The sequence below is a fragment of the Vicia villosa genome, linkage group LG2, assembly GCF_029867415.1.
Source record: "Vicia villosa cultivar HV-30 ecotype Madison, WI linkage group LG2, Vvil1.0, whole genome shotgun sequence".
Lineage (NCBI taxonomy): Eukaryota > Viridiplantae > Streptophyta > Magnoliopsida > Fabales > Fabaceae > Vicia > Vicia villosa.
Window position 1 is genome coordinate 229307965 of NC_081181.1, and position 18771 is coordinate 229326735.

The 18771-nt window shown below is 34.9% G+C and overlaps 2 protein-coding genes and 1 long non-coding RNA gene across 3 annotated transcripts; 2 read left to right on the forward strand and 1 right to left on the reverse strand.

The window, feature by feature from the left end:
• Positions 1-10887: 10887 nt before the first annotated feature.
• Positions 10888-11881, reverse strand: LOC131654162 (uncharacterized). Its single transcript, XM_058924586.1, has one exon. The coding sequence runs from the start codon at positions 11772-11774 to the stop codon at positions 11244-11246; it is 531 nt and encodes a 176-aa protein (XP_058780569.1). The 5' UTR covers positions 11775-11881; the 3' UTR covers positions 10888-11243.
• A 1114-nt stretch (positions 11882-12995) lies between these two features.
• Positions 12996-15193, forward strand: LOC131654163 (uncharacterized). Its single transcript, XR_009299237.1, has 3 exons — positions 12996-13367; positions 13513-13804; positions 14835-15193. It is a non-coding gene; the product is annotated as an uncharacterized LOC131654163 (long non-coding RNA).
• Positions 15194-16209: 1016 nt separating this feature from the next.
• On the forward strand, positions 16210-18245 carry LOC131651546 (multiple organellar RNA editing factor 1, mitochondrial-like). The gene is made up of 4 exons (XM_058921205.1): positions 16210-16251; positions 16386-16482; positions 16913-17718; positions 17878-18245. The coding sequence occupies exons 1-4, from the start codon at positions 16210-16212 to the stop codon at positions 17887-17889; spliced, it is 957 nt and encodes a 318-aa protein (XP_058777188.1). The 3' UTR covers positions 17890-18245.
• Positions 18246-18771: the final 526 nt, after the last annotated feature.

The window sequence follows — 18771 nt, forward strand, 5'->3', positions numbered from 1 at the left end:
GGTCAAGGCCAGAGGCACTGTTCATCATCTTCCACGTTTTTGCCGGCTACGGATTTGCTACAAACGCTGCGATTTTTGCTACGATTATTTTGGCAGTTGATCCTGGAAATCAAAAGTAACTTAGAAACACATTAATCATGCGTAAGAATAATCCAGATCCATCATATAGGATCCTCTGCGTTCAGTGGTGCGGTTTATATGGCCAGAAATTGTCTTCAAATGATTGTACGAGCAGGTTGAAGTTTATAGCTTCAACAATGGCAAGTATGCATTCCTACACCAAAACTCACGAATCACACGTCAAACATGTCCTAAATATATATATTGAGAATTATGAACAGGTGCAATCAAATCATAACGCATAAATTTTAAAATTCGAGAATAAAAAAGTGTGAACAATGGTGGTGACGAGTAGGACGGCTCCGGTCGCTTGCAGGCTTGAGTAAGGAGTGGGATTGGCTCCTGAGATCCTTGAGATGATGATTATGTGCTTGTGATTCGCAAAGAACGACTGCCCAGAAAAATAAACTTGCCCTAGTTTTTTATGAGTTTTTTTAAGTTTGGAACCCTAGTTCCTTACCATATTTTCGTCCCCCCCCCCCTTTTGCTGAACGTTTTTTCTATATATATGGGTGTATTAGGTCAAACATGAGCTTTTCTCTTTAGGTCATGAGCCTCTTGGAAATTTCACTTAATTTGTATAAAAACCTTCCAAAATTGGTCATCCTTCCTTCTCAATCAATCTCCACGCTTTTGGGCACCTCATGAGATGTAATATGGGCCTTCAAAACATAGCAATTAAACCCATGTGGATTAATCCAATTATTTTCATATTTTACTCAATTTATTGCCTTTTAATTGAATAAAATTTAAATAAATATAAGTAAAAATAATAAAAATATGAGGATGGTCTTAGGAGTCATTTTTTAGGTCATAAGATTGTTTGGAATCAAAATCTTAAGCTTATCAAATCAAAGAATGCAAAGTTGTGCACTTAGGGTTTTATGTATCTCTTGAAAATCGACCAGCTTGTGCGCATTGTATCTCCCTTCATTATAATCATATAAGTGCATTCTAGGACTTTCTAGAAAGCTTGATGAGTCCTTTAAAACCTCCTTTTGGTTTCACCTCAATTGGAGCTTCCATGCTCAAGTTATGAGCTTTGACCCAAAAGGTGTTTCTTGTTGACTTTTGGGAGGACCTATAATCTCTTGTACCATATCTCCCAAATGATGCATTTCTGGCCTTGGCTTGTGAGAGACAAAGTTGTAGAGAACATAATTTCCTTCAAAATAGGCTTTAGTTGGGAAATTTTTGATGCTCTATGTGAAAGTTATGACCAGTCAAAGTTGAGTTGACTTTTCTCCTATAAAAAACCCTAATTTGAACCTTTGCATTTGTTCATTTCTGAGTTTTTAGTAATGGATTATGATCAACCTTTGATCAAATGATGTATATGACCTCACATACTTGATGTTGACCAAAAATCTTGAAGTTTGACTGTATTTTGACTATAGTTGACTTTTAGGTCAGCATAGTCGATTATTGGTCATCCGAGACATTGAGTGAGCAATCCTTGGAATTGAAGCTTGACTTTTGACATGGAGATGCTTTGATACATATGTGACACTTAGAGATCCATTTGAGACCTCAGAGATTCGAAATCCTTTGATGAAATGCAAACCCTAGTTTTGAAGATCTTGGATTAGGAGAGTATTCATTGAGCCAACCCTTGAGCCTTGAATCCTTGACAGTGAAATGAGATGGGAAAATTTTGGGGTATGACACACGCCACCACAATGATAGTTTAGCTTTGTTTCTACCTCCCCCCCCCCCCCCCCCCAACCACAAACTGAGTAACAATGTCCCTGTATCTCATTTTTATGATATTCTGCCAGACCGCTTCTTCATCCACAATACACCGCCATATCCACTTAAACATTAGAGCTTTATTTAGACGTGCGACATCCTTAATCCCGAGCCCCCCATCCTCCTTTGATCTACATAGTGTTTCCCAACTCAACAACATCAAACCGTGTTTCTCTATCGAACCATTCCACGGAAAATCCCTTTGGATGCAAGTGATTAAGTATGCTATTTTTGACGGAATCTTGAAGAACGAAAGTTGATAAATGGGAATAATAGAGATGACAGCATTGATTAATGCTATTCTTCCCCCCATGGACAATAATCGACCTTTCCACGTTGACAGCCTAGCCTTCAGTGACGCAATTAATGGATTCCAAAAATTCAGGCGCCTATGGTTTCCACCAACAGTCAGTCCCAAAAATTTGAATGGGATGCTGTCCATGCTACAACTCAAAAACTGTGCAGCAGTCACCAAGAAACCTTCATCAATGCCGACTCCATACACTTTACTCTTTGCCATGTTAATTCTCAATCCGGATCTAATATTAATTGTTATCTATCGGATCCTAAAAACTCCAAATTTCTTTCTCTTTTCGTGTTTTCCACTCATTAATGAAGGTTTGAAAATTGGTAGAGTTTTGTTCTATTTATGAAGAAAAGGTTATAAAAACGTTATATATTTATAGTATGATGTATATCAATCCATATAAAGCGCTTTTTGTAGCAAAGCGCTTTCGTATGTGGACCTTTAAGAGCGCTTTTTAAAAGCGCTGTCGTTGCTAAATTAGATATTTTAAAGTGCAGCCTATAATTTCAGCCTCCCAGATCGACCTGTAATATTTTCGACCTGTAATATATTTTCAACCTGTAATATATTTTCGACGATATATTTTCAACCATAGGTAGGACTATATATATACTAATATAATACCATTATAATATCCAAAATTATATATATACATCATTATGTCAATCAAACTAAATCTCTAACATCAACAATATTTTTGTATTGCCGGATGACATGAATCTATCGACTAAGCGCTGTCTAACTGATTCCGGTTCCGAAGCAATTGTCATTCCGCTGCAATGGGCGGAAGACACGAAACGGAATCTGTTTGACAATGCAGTCCCGCGCAACACTCTGTCATGCAACAACCTTAAATAAAAACATTATAAACATATTAGCGGATGAGTGAAAAACATAATAAACATAATGTGTAAATAAATTGTTCGACTAATTAAATAATATATCGGATGAGTGAATATTACCGAATGTACGAGTGCATATTAGCGACGCCTAGTTGTTCTTACGTAAAAATCTCTTCCAAGTCATCTATTGCAATATGTGAAATGAATTCAACACCAAAGATACCTTCCTCCATATTGATTTGACGGAGAGCACCTTCCTTCAAATCGGACATATCAACAAGTGTTTCGAGCGTCGTCCGGTATCGAGGAAAAAAAGCACCACCTTTTTTTGCCGCATGCTTCGGAGGACCCTTAGGCGGTACGCTACGAACGACCTGTGTCACTTGTTGTGACTCCCGAGCAGATGCCTAAAAATCAAATAACGATCGATAAAATATAAAATCATGCAGTTTTAGATTCAAATTATATATTAACACCTTAAATGTACCTCTTTTAGTGATGCAACAGACTCCTCCTCCTGTAAAATCCCTTTGCCCTTAATTGCGGGTTTTGTAGGAGCAGTCTAAAATTAAAATGTAAAAAATAATTAACGTAACGGTGCAAAATTGACATTCGAAAACTAAATGATTCATAATGGTTTTGAATATACCTCATCACCAATGATAATGAGCTCCGAGGGCCATGCAACAAATGACCCTATTGCATCTCGCATCAATGTTGTCTCTGAGACCATGTCAGGTACCGGTAGGACCGCATCATGATCTAATACAACATCAACTGATACTTTCAGGTGTCCATCCGGGAGCGGTCTATGGTGAAGTAAATCTCCCACAGTGTTGTGCACTTTTCCCTTGCCAACTAGGCGATAAGACGGTGACGATAAGTATAGTTGGCAAGAAGAAATGTCCTAAACCAATAGTAAATATAAAGTCATTATCGTTAATAAAATAGAACAATTTGTAAGGAAAAGAAATTTATAATTACCTCGGGAAGTTTTCTTTGACAGTTGAAACTAGCTTTATCACTAGTTTCTTTCACCGATGCAGTATTGCACTTTTCTCTCATATAAATATCTTTATCTCTTTGCAATTCAGAGACTTGTGCTTGCAATTCCTGCAATTTTTGCAACACTTCTTCATTTGAAGGATTTCTTCTCCTAGGATGCTTGTAAAAAGAGGTTGGAGTCACACCATGACCCTTACCCCTCACCCGACCGGGATACTCAGGAGCATCTAGTGCTTTACTAAGTACGCTCCTATCATCCTGGTCCTCACCGGTGGACACCGATTGCGACAAGGTCTCCTGTAATTCATTTACATTTCAATAATTATTAGTGGAGATAAAAAATCATTTATATATTAAAAAACATTTGATTTAATTAAAGACACAGTATTATACTTACACATTCAATATAAACTCTCTGAACATCGGGATCGACAGCTTGATTCTTGCCCACACGAGCTTCCTTCCACAACACATGTACAGGAAGTGAAGTTTCCTCACTTTTAGTCTCCTCTAACTATGCATTGACACAAATGATAAAATCGTCAAATAAAACACATTTAGACAATTAATTAAAACGCATTTCTATTTACTTACAATTTTATCCTCTAAGCGTGCATATCCCAAACGCCCTTTTTTGTATGGATATGCGGGTTTGGATGCTCTCGCACTATTCGTGGCACTCCTTTTTCCGAAAATCTTCATCTCTTTGATTTACAAACTCAACCCAATCTTTTTCATCAATGAAGATCTCATACTTTTTTGGCCGTCCCGATGCCTCTTCAAGAAAGTTTCCATCTTTATCCTTAAGATAGGTGTTTGTCAAAAAAGCTTTCCACCCTCTATATCTTTTTCCGGCCAAACTAAGTATGTAGCGTCTACGATCATCTGGTATCTCAAAAGTCCTCTGCAAAAAAACATACGCATAGTGTGTTAGTATAAGTAATTTAAACAATTTATCGTCAAGATAATAACAACAACCATATATGATATATACCTGAAGCTCGTCCCAAATCGCTTTTTTTTTCGCATCCAACTCTTCGCTTTTCAGATTCCATTTAGCTACGGAGACTGGAATATGCATACGAACAAGTGTACCAATATAGCTTGTCAACTTTGCAGAATTAGGACCAATTGGTTGGTTTTCAGAATTCCATTCCAAATGGTATACTAATCCTTGGTCTCTATGTCGAATGATTCCCTTCATAATGGTGATGCCTCGTGCAACTTCTTTTGCTTCAGTATCAGGTGGAGCATTTGTACCCGGAGCATCTCTTTCTTGAGCATCTCTTTCTTGTGAGTTTTCTTGTGAGTTTTCAGGTGGAATGATTCCCTTCATTGAACCTGTATCAAACAAACTAAAGCACATTAGTACACTATTAATAAGCTAACAATCTATACAAGTCAAATGGAAGTCAAACCATTCATGTACAAGTAAATCAGAAACGAAATCGGTACAAATCAAAATAAGCGTCAAAAAAGAAAGTTGTCGGAATTGAACGAAATTTACATGGCTATGGTAAAACGTCCCCACGGACTCAAAAATAAAGTCGGTTCTCCGAAATTCAAACCCTAAGCCCGACTTTTCATTACGGGCAGAAGCAAAATCGATAAAAAAAACAGTCCCGAAATGTAAAGATAAGTGCATGAGCAGCTCCGGAATCGTCAAAATAGTATAGTTATATGTAAAGAAGTCGACAAACGGATACATGGTTCAAAAGTTATGTACAAAACGAGAATATGCACCAAAATTGAATAAGTACTATACTATTGAATAAAACAATCGGTACAAATTGAATAAAGCAAATTAGTCGGAATATGTATACTATTACCTTTATCACTAACGTCTCTTTCTTTTCTTCGTAGGATTGTGTTCTACGCGTCTCTTAACAACGCGGACGGTTGGATTGATCCAAATACCCTCATTATGATCATTTCTAGTACAAGATTCATTCTCATTTTGATCTTTTCTTGTACAAGATTCAATGCCAACACCAATATCACCTTGATCTTCAATGTTTTCATCAACTATTTTGTTAGATAAAAGCACTATAGACCATTTCGTACTTGTCGGATCATTGACATAGAACACTTGTTTAGCTTGAGAGGCTAGAATGAAAGGCTCATCTTTGTACCCTACCCTATTGAGATCCACTTGCAAAAATCCTGACTTATCCATTCGTATGCCACTATTATTTTCAACCCACTTGCAACCAAATACAGGAATCTGAAACTTCGCGTAATCAAACACCAAAATGCACTCGATAACCCCAAAATATGACAAATTTGCAAATTTCGGATTTAAGTCATTCGCACTTGATATGTGCATTGCTTCAGCTACCAAGGTAACACCACTATTTTGCATAGTACTTTTATCATCCTGTTCTTTGGTATAAAATGTGTATCCATTAATTGCGTATGCGCTATAAGAAAGCACAATTACACTTGGACCATAGGCTAAACATCTCAACCTTTCTGTTACTGAAGCAGGATCTGAACGATACTTTGAATAAATATGATCCCTAAACCACGGTATGAAACTTCGATTGTGCTCTCGTACTATCCAGCTCTCATTTCTATTTGGATTTAAATCTCGGAGAACAACCTTGTGCATTTCAACATACGGCTCAACCTCAATCTCATTGTGCAGAACATACAATGCGCTTGATCCCGTTCGACCATTGATACTGTCACAACTTTATTTCCAATTAGCTTTTTTCCTTCTTTTTTTTCGACAATATGAGATTTGGGGAGTCCAATTGATTGAACATTTGACAGATATTCAGTACAAAACTCAACCGTAGTAAATGGGATGCCAACTTATTCCCGTCAACCTTACCCCCACAACAGCAACCCAGGCAAGGACACGACATTCGAAGTGGGTCTTCGGAGTGCGCAACCGCAAACTCAACGAATTCCCATACCCCTTTCTCGTACTCTTTCGACAATCGGTTTGAATTCATCCATGTCTTATCCATGTCTTAATTAAGCTAAACAAATGCTTCTTGGTTTCTCTATCAGGTACTAAGGAATTCTGTCAAGATAATAAATAGCTATCATCATTATGTCTTGATCAAAATACCTAGTGAGATCCTATAAAGTGTGAATAATAGAATGTTATGCAACTATAGTACAAAAATATACTATAGATAGGAAGTTATAGTTGTCTCGATTGTTTGAGTCTCTAAAAGAATACAGTACCTTATTTCAGCCTACCCCCGATTTCTTAAAGAAGACATTACCTTATTTCAAGGTAATATAAGTCCACAAACCAAAAAACTGATTGAGAGACACTAAATTGAAATTAAATAGAACCATAAACAATAAACTATAAGCAGAAAACAACAAACTATAAGCAAGAAGAAAGGGCTAGTAACCTGAGTTGGACTTGATGTGGGAGACGGGTAGGTTTGAATCGGCGTTGTACAAGTAGAAACCAGAGGCTTCAAAATAACTGTAAAATTAAACACACACACGATGCTGTTAAATACACCACTACTAACACAATATCAAAAAAAAACCCAATCTAGATTGAACATATTAAAATTAGTTTCTATACTGCAAAATTCATCATAATACCAGTAATTTGAGAAAGAAATTTACCTCGGATGTTACCGAACTCAAGAAAACGCCAAACGTCGAACTAGGCCGGGAAACGATCAAACTTTCACTCTACACAAGTTACCCCTATAGCAAATTCACAAAGTTAGTAACCACTAAGACAAAATTGATTGAAAGATTCTAAAAGAACCTACATCCTAATAGACACATGAAATTCAGTCCTTCAAATTCTAATTTAAACATATAGAAAAGAAAACGTAATTCTCATATCTATATATTAAAGATGCTTGCTTGAAAATCACACACACTAAATACAGTGAAAATATTAGTAACTGAGACTAAATTTGTGGCGCAGGACACAACAAAACACATACTGTCATCGCCATAGCAGCGCCATTAAAAAAACTATCTTATTTAACTTGGTTAATGTCCTAAGCTAACAATGAAGAATACGAAGACGACGGAGAAGATGAAATAATGGTCATTGAGTCATTGCAATTTAGCTTTGATACGATACAAGTTGCTACAAATCACTTTTCAAATTCAAATAAAATTGGGCTACTAATTCTCAGTATTATAATGCTGATATAATATATCATTTTCAACACAGGACATTGGTAGAATCATGACAAGACCAAAAATGGGTAACAAAACTGTTCTGTTTCTTTCTACTAATAATAAGTTCTTCAGAGGCTAATTAGTATCAGTTTTCATTCGATTCTCTAATTAGAAAAAGCACTGAAAGCAATGAAATCCTCTATTCGATTATACTCACAGCACACATGAATTTTATGGCTTCTGCAAATTACTAATAATAGGATTCAATAATACAGAAAACCCATTCATTAAAACCTAACACAAAACCCTAAAACTACTACAGACCCTAAAACTACAATAGTGAATTTCGCTAACCTTCACAACGTGAAACAACTCAGCAAGAACGGCGGCGGCGGCGAGAAGATGTTGAGTGGTGGTCGGTGTTGGGGAGGTTGGCGGCGGCGACAGACGTTGAGTGGTGGTCGGCTGTAGCTTTTGTTAAGGATGAACGATGAAGAAGAGAACAGTGAGGGCAGTGAAGAACAGTGAGAACGATGAAATAATGAAAGACAAAACGCGTCTGTTTTAATTTGTTTTAAAAAATTTAATTTTAAAATGACCTACGCCAACGCTTTTCAAAAGCGCTTTCATAGGTAACCCTATACCAGCGCTTTTTCGCTAAAAGCGCTTTCGTACCCTATACCTATACCAGCGCTTTTTGAAGCGCTTTCATATCTACCCCTATATCAGCGCTTTTACAAAGCGCTTTCGTAAGGTGGCCTATACCAGCACTTGTGGAAAGCGCTTTTGTAGGCATACCCTATACCACCGCTTTTTTAATGTTTTTTTAGCGTGTTTTTTAATTTTGTTTTTAGTGAAGCCTATGCCAGCGCTTTTTCCAAAAGCGCTTTCGTAGGGGGCTGTTAAAAAACAAATTTGGCATAGTGTTACTATCTTTTCAATCTTGTAGTAATTTGGTTTAAGGTCATATAAATTTGATATGGCCCTTTATATAAATTGAGTTATCAAGGTCATATATTACCTGCGGAACTTCCTGCCGAAAATATTACCCACGAAGGTTTTAGCTGGGGACATAAAACCGCAGGAAAATCCGCAGGAAAAGTGTTTCTTGCGAAAATTTAGCACAAATCCGCAGGAAAACAGAGTATTTCTAGTAGTGAGACACGAACAATTCTTCTAACATCTAACTATATATATATAGTTAGATGTTAGAAGTTGGACAATTTTTATCTTAGTTGTTTTAGTGTAGTTGGTTAGATTTGTCAAAGAAATGGAGTATTTGTGTAAGAAAACTTTGTATTTTATCTTTGTTATGTATTTTATTTTTAATATATATTTTTTCATTTTAAAAATTAATAAAACAAAAGTTTGACTATTTAATTTTTTTGTATATTTTTAATATTTGTGTGTGGGTTTAAAACCTCCATAAAACAACCTCCTCAAATTCTACACCAAGATACAAGTGGTTCCCCAGAATCCCCGCAGATAAATTGTGGGAATCGTATAAGCGGCAGTTTTTTAAACTCCCGAAAAATAGTTTGCGGAGGTTAAAAACCCCCGCAAATCGATAAAATAACCCCCGCAAATCGATAAAATAACCCCCGCAAATTGCATATAATTGCTATTGATTAAGAAGTAGTTTCCTTAGATTAAGCCATTGAATTGACATGGTGAATAAATATGAGTTCTACTCGTATTTTTTTAATAATGACCGGCCATAAATATTTTTTTGAATGACTGAATATTTTTAAATATTATTAGATCAATTTAAAGAGAGATTATAACTAATCGTTAGTTGATTTAATGATGATTGACGCTGGATTTGTTAGGGAGAACCACGATTCATACTCCCGCAATTATGATCGGGAGGGGATTGAAACCATTTGATGTTAGAATTAATCTCAGAATCGAACTATACCGGTGGTGGAAAAAGAGAGGAGATTATACGTTTTTCTTTCATTAATTTAACTTTTATTTGTATGAATTTATTTATTTTTAGAGTACTCCATAAATAAAAAGCAAACAAGAGTGAGAAGTTCTAAAACGTACACATCAATCCTTTAATTGATACTTTTAAGTTCCAACCAAACACTTCACCTAAGTTTTTAGCTTTATGGGCTGCCACTTTTTCATTGTCAATAAAAAAAGTTATAACGACCAACTAAGTATCTACCTCAACTTAATTATTTTTCCACTTAAAATGACATTTTCATAACTTTTAAGACCATAATTCAACAATATTAGTGTCACTTCTAACAATATATAATTTCAACCTGTCAATATTACAAAATGCACATATAACATTATGGGCGGTTAAGTGGTAGTGCAAAGAGACCCTTTGCACAGGGCCTCACGTTTAATAGGGCCTCATTTTTTTATTTTATTTTAGTCTATTTAATAAGTCATTAATATGCATGAAAATAAGTACACGGTGATACCATCATGTTAAACATCTTGGTTTTAATTGTTTTATATATATATATATTTGTAGTAAGAGTTTGTTCCTAATATTTCTATTTTTATTTTTTTTGAGTAAAATAATTTTCATCTTAACTAACTGAAAAACTTTTTCTTATTTAGTTTAGATAAAGTAAAAGAGAAAAGAACTGTGTGTGGGTTTGTGGGAGAAAAAAAAAAGTAGAAGTTGAGAACGCTACAAAATTTTGGTGGAATCATACTAGGAAAACCAAGTGTGTGCCATATATAACTAAATCTTTCAAAATCTCCTCACAAACAAATAATAATAAAATAATTTTTTACCTAATATTTTCTTTATTAAAATAACACACTTGTTACTTGTTATTTTTACAACACAAAATTCTGCAAGGTGCTAATGGCCGAGAGTATATCCTAAAATCAAAAGATTCTTTGAAAATATTTTTAGAAAGACTATATAATTCAATCCATTAATTTATTCTCTTTTTTTAGCGACTCTGTAATATATTACCTTATTGTTAAGCAGCTGTTAAATTAAACATGTGCAAATACATAATTAACATGAATCAAAATCCCTCACTATATATCATGAAAATAACCAAAAAAAAAAAAATATATGGCTACTTGATTATCTATCAAACAAGATAAATTGAATTAATATTAATCAATCAATCTTGCTTCCTCAATTGACTGTAAAACCTTTTTATGAAATCTTCAGCTGCCTTATCAACTTGATTGTCCTTCTCATCATCATCTCTTAAAGGGAAACCTGGTGACGCTTCTACAATTGTTTGATCATTGTTAAGCATCTCCACCACCGCCTTCATTGCATTCATAGTCGTCACCTCATCGTCATGCATAAGTCTTGCTTGAGCATTGTTCTTGTGGTTGTGGATGTGGTGACGCTTTCCAATTGAGAAAAAGTGGTTGGGAGTGTTGCTACAGCTAAATTCATACTCCCTTGAGGAAGTGAATTGGTGTGAGTAGTGGGAGTGGCGGTTTGAGGTGGAGCCACCGTGGTTGGGATGGTGGGATATTAAATTGGCAATGGCTTTTCCGGCAAGCTTGCTGCGGCGTCTAAGTATCATGTTTAAATTCATCATTATCTTACCCTTTGATATTTCTTTTTTCAGCATGAAGAAGGCAACACGTACGAGACTCAACACTCTCTTTGATATCACTGGTAGATTGTTTTCCATTTTTATAGAAACTGAGTTTCTTTATGGAATAATTTCAGAGAGTGATTTTGAGAAAGAGAGATTGAAAGTGAGAGAAAGATATGAAGAGATGAATTTGATTTGAGGACCAAAGAAAGGAGGGTGATGAGGTTATTTATAGTTAGAGGAAAGGAAAAGAAAGTAAGAAATGAATATTGAATCCAGCATATGGAAATTGAATAACCCGTGGGTGGATACATGTTTGTTTGGTATTACTTTATATCTTTATAATATTTTGTTATATTTCAATCAAACATTATAGGAGGAGGCCTATATATGCTTTTTGAAGAACGACAAAATGAGTGCTTTACTTTACTTGGTTGAAAATAAACATCAACCAAAACCATAATTGCGACATGTTAATGCAATCTAACATGTGAGTTTGAAGCTTTGGGGGAACTCTAGTAAATGAACCTTGTTTTAGGTAAAATAAAATAAAAACTAATTATTCTCGTGCGTATTAGAAGAAGTCCACCATATACGTACATTAGCTATGTGTGTAGTAGAGGTGCAATATATGTGTAAAAGCATTAGACAGCTATAGATGAGTGTGTGTATGTAGTAGAGTAGCATTAGTGCAAGTGCAACTGGTGTACATTGGTATAAATACATATACCATGTTGTTGTGAAGCTTAACTCATTAAGCAAAATAAAATAAAGTTTATATTTTATTATAAAGTTGATATTTCACTACAACATTTATTGCTTATGGCAACACTTTTTTATGCAACATGTGTAAATTGTTGCCTAAAAAAAGATCAGGCAACGATTTTTGTTTGTTGCCCAGACAATTCTCGCAACACCTAACAAATGTTCCCTAAAATACTTCTGGGAACAATTTTCAAATGTTCCTACCGTTTATCTTTGACAATAATTGAAAAATGTCCCCGTAAATACTTATGGGAACAATTCTAGAGTGTTGCATCATTCTTAGAAAGAAAAAAAAGATAGTGGCAACTTTCCCTCCAAACATTATAAAATTGATTTAATTTAATAATTAAAAATATATCATTTTTAAATTTAATAATAAAAATATATTTTATGAAAGAAATATTATTAAATTTATCATAATAAAAATATATATAATTTATTATAATAAAATATATAAAACTTATTTAATGAAAATTATTTATTTTAATAATAGAAATATATATTTTTTGAGATTAAATTATTTAAAACGTTTTCAAGCCCTTTTGACAATCCCTCACGCTTTTTCTGCTTCTCCAAACCCTCACGCCTTTTCTGTTTCTCCAAACCCTTACTCACGCCTTTCTTCTCCAAACTTTGGTTCTCCAAACTTTTTCAATTACGCCTGACCTCCTATTTCAAACGTGACAGTGACGGTGAAGTCCATTTTAGCGGTGATGTAATGGTGAAGTTCGATTTCAACATAAAAGATGACAGTGAGGTCCGATTTCAACCTAAAAGGTGAGGATGAAGTCCGATTTCAATCGGTTGCCTCAGATCCCGTTGAGTTCACGCCCAAATCCTTTCGATTTCAACGTTTTCTCGAATCCCTTTGATTCTGACGAGTGGTTGCTGCCTCTAATCCCTTCGATTACGCCATTTTCAGAGGTAAAAGTGGTGTTGCACTTGATTGTTCTGTCGATTTATATTGTAATTGAACTTTGATTTTGACAAGTGTTGCACTTGAGTATTTGCTTACTTGTTTTTGAACTTTTACTATTCATTGTTGTTCATTGTGGATGGAAACAAACAGGGACCAACATCATCTCTCATAACAACCGCACGACGCCGTAACAACAATCTTCTCATTCATTTGTTTGTTCGTTGTTTAAACTTTTAATTGCGAGAAAGCAAACAAATTTCTTTTCAAATGAGATTTTCATGTATGCTTAATTTATTATTTTTTATTCTGAAACTTGAAAGGTGTAGTTATTATACCCCTCTGCTTTTGATCGGTACTCCTCCTCAGAGATTTGCTATTATTGATACAGAGAGTATTGTTACTTATGTTTTGAGCTCTACTTATGAGCACTAGTAAGCACCAGGTAATAATTCTCCAATGTTTTTTTTTCTACATTTTATAAGTTTAAGTTAATGATTATATACTAAATTTTGTATAAAAAATAGTTAATTGGTTTGTGGATATGATTCATGCTTATGAAGAAATGTATACTCTTTATTTCTATATTGATTTTTTTTTTATTTTGGTGCTGCTTTTGTTTATGTTGAGTTTGTTGAAACTCTTAATAGAATCTAAAGTTCTAGCCAAAAAGTATAATTGTGTGAGATAGAATTTAATGTGTTTTCTTGGTGCTATGTATAAATTATAAGGATAAATTATTCAAAGAGGCTAGACTGGTAGTCGATGATATTTAGTGTATGTGGATATTTCTATTGTGTATATCAACTTGTGTTAGATCCTATTTTTTTTTCAGGGATAGATGTGGTCCATTAGTATGAGTGACATCCTTCTAATTTCCTGTTAAGTTTAGTGTCAATTTGGGTCATCTTTCTATCAACCAGCTTGTTATATATTGTTGTTCTTCAATCTGCAGTGTCTAGTATTTTGAACTTCTCTTTTATATATGATATAGTTAATAACAAATAATATATTGGAATATAATTTGTGAAAGTTAAAAAATTACTTTGTTGTCTAACTACCTATGTATCCTATTATGATAGTAATTTGAGGTGTTACTTTTGGGTGTTTGTTTTGCACATGGGATAAAACTCAAATTGATAGTGATAGTAAGAATAAATAATACATGCACTTCAAGATAAAATAGTGAGCCACAAACATGCTTTACAAGATAAGGTGTTTTTCCCATAATTTTTATCCAATGCAAAGTTACTTAGAAGTGGTGATAATCTTCAATGTTTCTCTTTGCTTTATATGTATTCAACTCCAATTTATTTTACTTTGGAACATTAAAAATGATTTTACAGGTATTGGTTCTATTTTTTTTATGGTGACCTGACCTTCCTATTTTGTATTTCACTCCTATATATATATATATATATATATATATATATATATCCATAATTATGATGCTGATTTTAGCTTCTACTGGCCAGGTAATGTTACAGACATTTTTAAGTGGAGGAAGCCTCTCATTTGTAAAGAGGATTCACTCATTTGCTAAATCAACCATAATATCTGGCCTTGTTAAGTGGTACCCAATGATAGGATAGCACTCAATTTCAAATAGATTATTAGTATTGACTAATGGAAAAACTATCAAAAATATGTTCTTGAGAGGTTGTGGTTCTTCAAATTAAATCCCAAATATTTATGAAGAGGATGATAGAGATGATGATGAGTTCTACAAACTTAAACGAGTTTGATGATGTTATTTTAGACTTGTACTTAAGCATTAAACTTAAAGAAACTATGTATTTTATCATTTGCTAGACTTATACTTCTAAGTATTAAATATTCAGTATTAAGTAATTTTAAACATTTTGTGTATTTGAGTTATGTACATACAATTTACTTTTGGTGCAATTCTTGTTTGAATTAATTATATTATGAAAAATATAGTTAAAAACTATTTACTATGAGACTAGATACATTTATCAAGTGTGCTTACTATTAGAAAATAATTTGTAATTATTGTCTACCGCAACATTTGAAAATCGTTGCCACAAGATGTTCTCACTCCACTACTTTTAGGGAACGTTTTGTGGTTGTTGCTCGTTATAACAACATTTAAAAAGCGTCCCCTAAGATGTCACATAAAAATGTTCCCTTTTCAATAGTTTAGGCGACGTTTTAGAAAAGTGTGGCCAAAAAGCAATAAAAAACGTTGCCTAGAAACAATAGGCAACGCTCGCATAAAAGACGGCTGAAAAACGTCCCTTATTCTTTTAGGCAACGCTTTTCATAGTTTTAGCAACATTTTTCAGTTGTTGTCAAAGAAGAAAAATTTAATAATAAATGAGAAAGGTAGAATTGGAATATTTTTGATAAATGTTAGGGTGTAGGAGTAGTAGTAAGGATATAAGGTAAAGTTTTCTTAAAATAAAAAAACAAAGCCCAAATATTAAAGATTTAAACAAATAGAAGGCCCATTTGGGAAAGCTTCTACCTTCTTCTTACTTCGATTACTGTCAATCAATTCCCATATTCTCTAAACCCCCTAAACCCTACTACTTCCGACCACCGCGATGGCATCGTCGCTAATCATCTACCGCCGCACCTTCAGAGCACTCTCCACCCTCCACCATTCCTTTTCATCAACTCTGACTCTCCCAATCAGCTCCCACATTTCATCGTCATCACTACCTTCACGTCGGGGAATTGTCGCCGAACATCGTCGGCGTTCAATCCCGTTCATTCAGGTCTACCCCAATTTCTCTTTTATCTTCTCGTTATACCGAAACTCCCGAGGAGATTGGTCCCGATACGATCTTCTTCGAGGGTTGCGACTACAACCACTGGCTATTCGTCATGGATTTTCTGAAAGATAACAAGCCTTCACCCGAAGAAATGGTTCGCACCTACGAAGAGACTTGTGCTAAGGGTCTCAACATCAGGTTTTTTATTATTCCTGAATAGTTACAAAATTTAGTTAAGATTCTTGAAAATTTGTTTGATTTTGAATTTGAATGTGTATGTGATTTTAGTGTGAAGAGGCAAAGAAGAAAATTTACGCTTGCAGCACAACCACTTACACTGGCTTTCAGGCTGTGGTCACCGAAGAAGAGTCCAAGAAATTTGAAAGTATTTCATCTTCTCGTTCCTAATATATTCAGCTTTCATTCAATAACCTTGTTTAGATTAGTTGATACATTTTTATGCTTTTCGATAATAGGTCTTCCCGGAGTCATCTTTGTGCTACCAGATTCCTATATAAACCCTGACAACAAGCAATATGGAGGGAACATTTTTATCTTAAGACTATCATAGAAGTTATTACGAAAGATCTCGAGATTAATGATTTGGATAGAAGCATGGTTCTTGATAGAACATTATGACGAAAGTTGATCCATGTAGCCGATCTCATTTAATAGGATAAGGCTGGGTTGTTGTCGTTGTAATTGTCGTCTAGATATTCTTAGTTCAATTTCAATGTAAGATATTTACTTTATGATCTCTTAAATATTAAGCTGCCTGCCCCTTTTGATTATGCATTTTTAATCGTATGATACAGGAGACCAGTACATTGATGGAACCATCATCCATCGGCCTCCGCCCATACAATACGGGAGAAACCAAGGAGGAAGACGAGACTTTAATCGACAAGGACAAGGGAATCCCTCTTACAATAATCAGGGTGCAAGGAACTTCAGACCTTCACAAAACTATCCGCCCCGACAAGGATCACAAGGATATCCATCCCAACAGAGTCATGGTCAAACATCGCAAGGATATCCACCCCAACAAAATTATTCACCCCCACGTAACATTGATCAAGCACCACAGAATTACCACCAACAGCAAATGTTTGGTTCTGCTCCACCACAACAGAGCTTTGGATCTCCAGGACAAGGAGAAAGAAGAAATTATGCACCACAACAGAACTTCGGACCACCAGGGCAAGGAGATAGAAGAAATTTTGCTCCACAACAGAACTTTAGACCACCGGGACAAGGAGAAGGAAGAAATTATGCGCCACGACAGAATTTCAGACCTCCAGGACAAGGAGAAAGAGGAAATTTTGCGCCACAGCAGAACTTTGGACCACCAGGGCAAGGAGATAGAAGAAATTTTGCACCTCTACAGAACTTCGGACCACCAGGACAAGGAGAAAGAAGAAATTTTGCTCCACAACAGAACTTCGGGCCACCAGGACAAGGAGAAAGAAGAGACTCTGTGCCTAGTGAAGGTGGATGGGATTTCAAACCATCATATATGGAGGAATTTGAACAGGCCAATAAGGGGAATCAGCATCCCAATGAACAGTCAGGTTCCCAACAAAGATTTCCACCTCCTGGTCCTGGCAATTTTACTGGAGAGGTGTGATAGAATAGAATTGGGCAATATTTATGTTTATTTAAGAATAAGAATTTATATTATATCTCTATAATATGTGCTATCAGAAAGAAAAAGGAAAAAGAAGTAATTTCCTTGTTTCAATTAATGAGAAATGTGATTTGTTCTTGTTATTTTATGCAGGGTAGATATTGATAGTAGTCTGATTTATGATGGGTGGCCTGCATCGAAGTTACCAAAATTTACTATAAGCTGATTGCACGTCCTTGCCGATGGGGTCAAAAATTGAATCTATTGAGTTGTCATTGTATATATCTTTCCATGTTCTGTTTTCATTACAAAGATGGATGTTGTAAGGCTCTTACTAGCTGCCTCATGATTAGTTTAAACATGTTTTAACTGGTTTATGCTGGATGGTTCTTTCTTTCCTTGATGATGAACAGATTGAACGTGGTTTTGTTATCACTTGTGTTGCCCCTAAGTCCGATGATATTATTGATAATCACAAGGAAGAGGAACTCGCTGCTTAGTTTAATTTCAATTTCTACTTTAAAATTCCTCTCATGCTATTATTATATATGTATGTTCCCTTTTGGATTTTGTGTGTCTACATTTTCTACAATGAGTTGTAGTAACTCTATTAATTCCTCTCATGCTATTATTATTCAGTTGCATCTGTTACTGTCACAGACAATGCTGCTTCTTGGTTGAGCATACTATTGGCCTTTCTGGAGAGTTAAACAATAATGCATTCACTCCGCAGATTTCAATTGTAAAATGCAGGGTATTATCTTCTGTTGAACAAATTGAGAATATCTAGTACAATCATGCTTCATGACACACTTCATGATTATCTTTTGGTAATCTGGGTTGGTTTCATCTCATGAATTATTTGTTTTATGCTTCATTGATCATTTTTTTAGATTCTACAATTCTCAGATTCTACCTTTTATCGCATGAAAATCACATCTCTTCTCATAAAAGTTAAAAAATTCTTGAAAATTTAAGTTTCTATATAAAACGGCATGTATATGGCTTTGTATTTTACAACTTTTTATAGTAAACGAGTATTTCACA

Coding starts and splice junctions, on each gene's coding strand:
- LOC131654162 (XM_058924586.1), bottom strand. CDS start 11,774: ATGGAAAACAATCTACCAGTGATATCAAAGAGAGTGTTGAGTCTCGTA.
- LOC131651546 (XM_058921205.1), top strand. CDS start 16,210: ATGGATTTTCTGAAAGATAACAAGCCTTCACCCGAAGAAATG. Junction 16,252..16,385: donor AGCCTTCACCCGAAGAAATG/GTTCGCACCTAC, acceptor ATGTGATTTTAG/TGTGAAGAGGCAAAGAAGAA. Junction 16,483..16,912: donor AGAGTCCAAGAAATTTGAAA/GTATTTCATCTT, acceptor CGTATGATACAG/GAGACCAGTACATTGATGGA.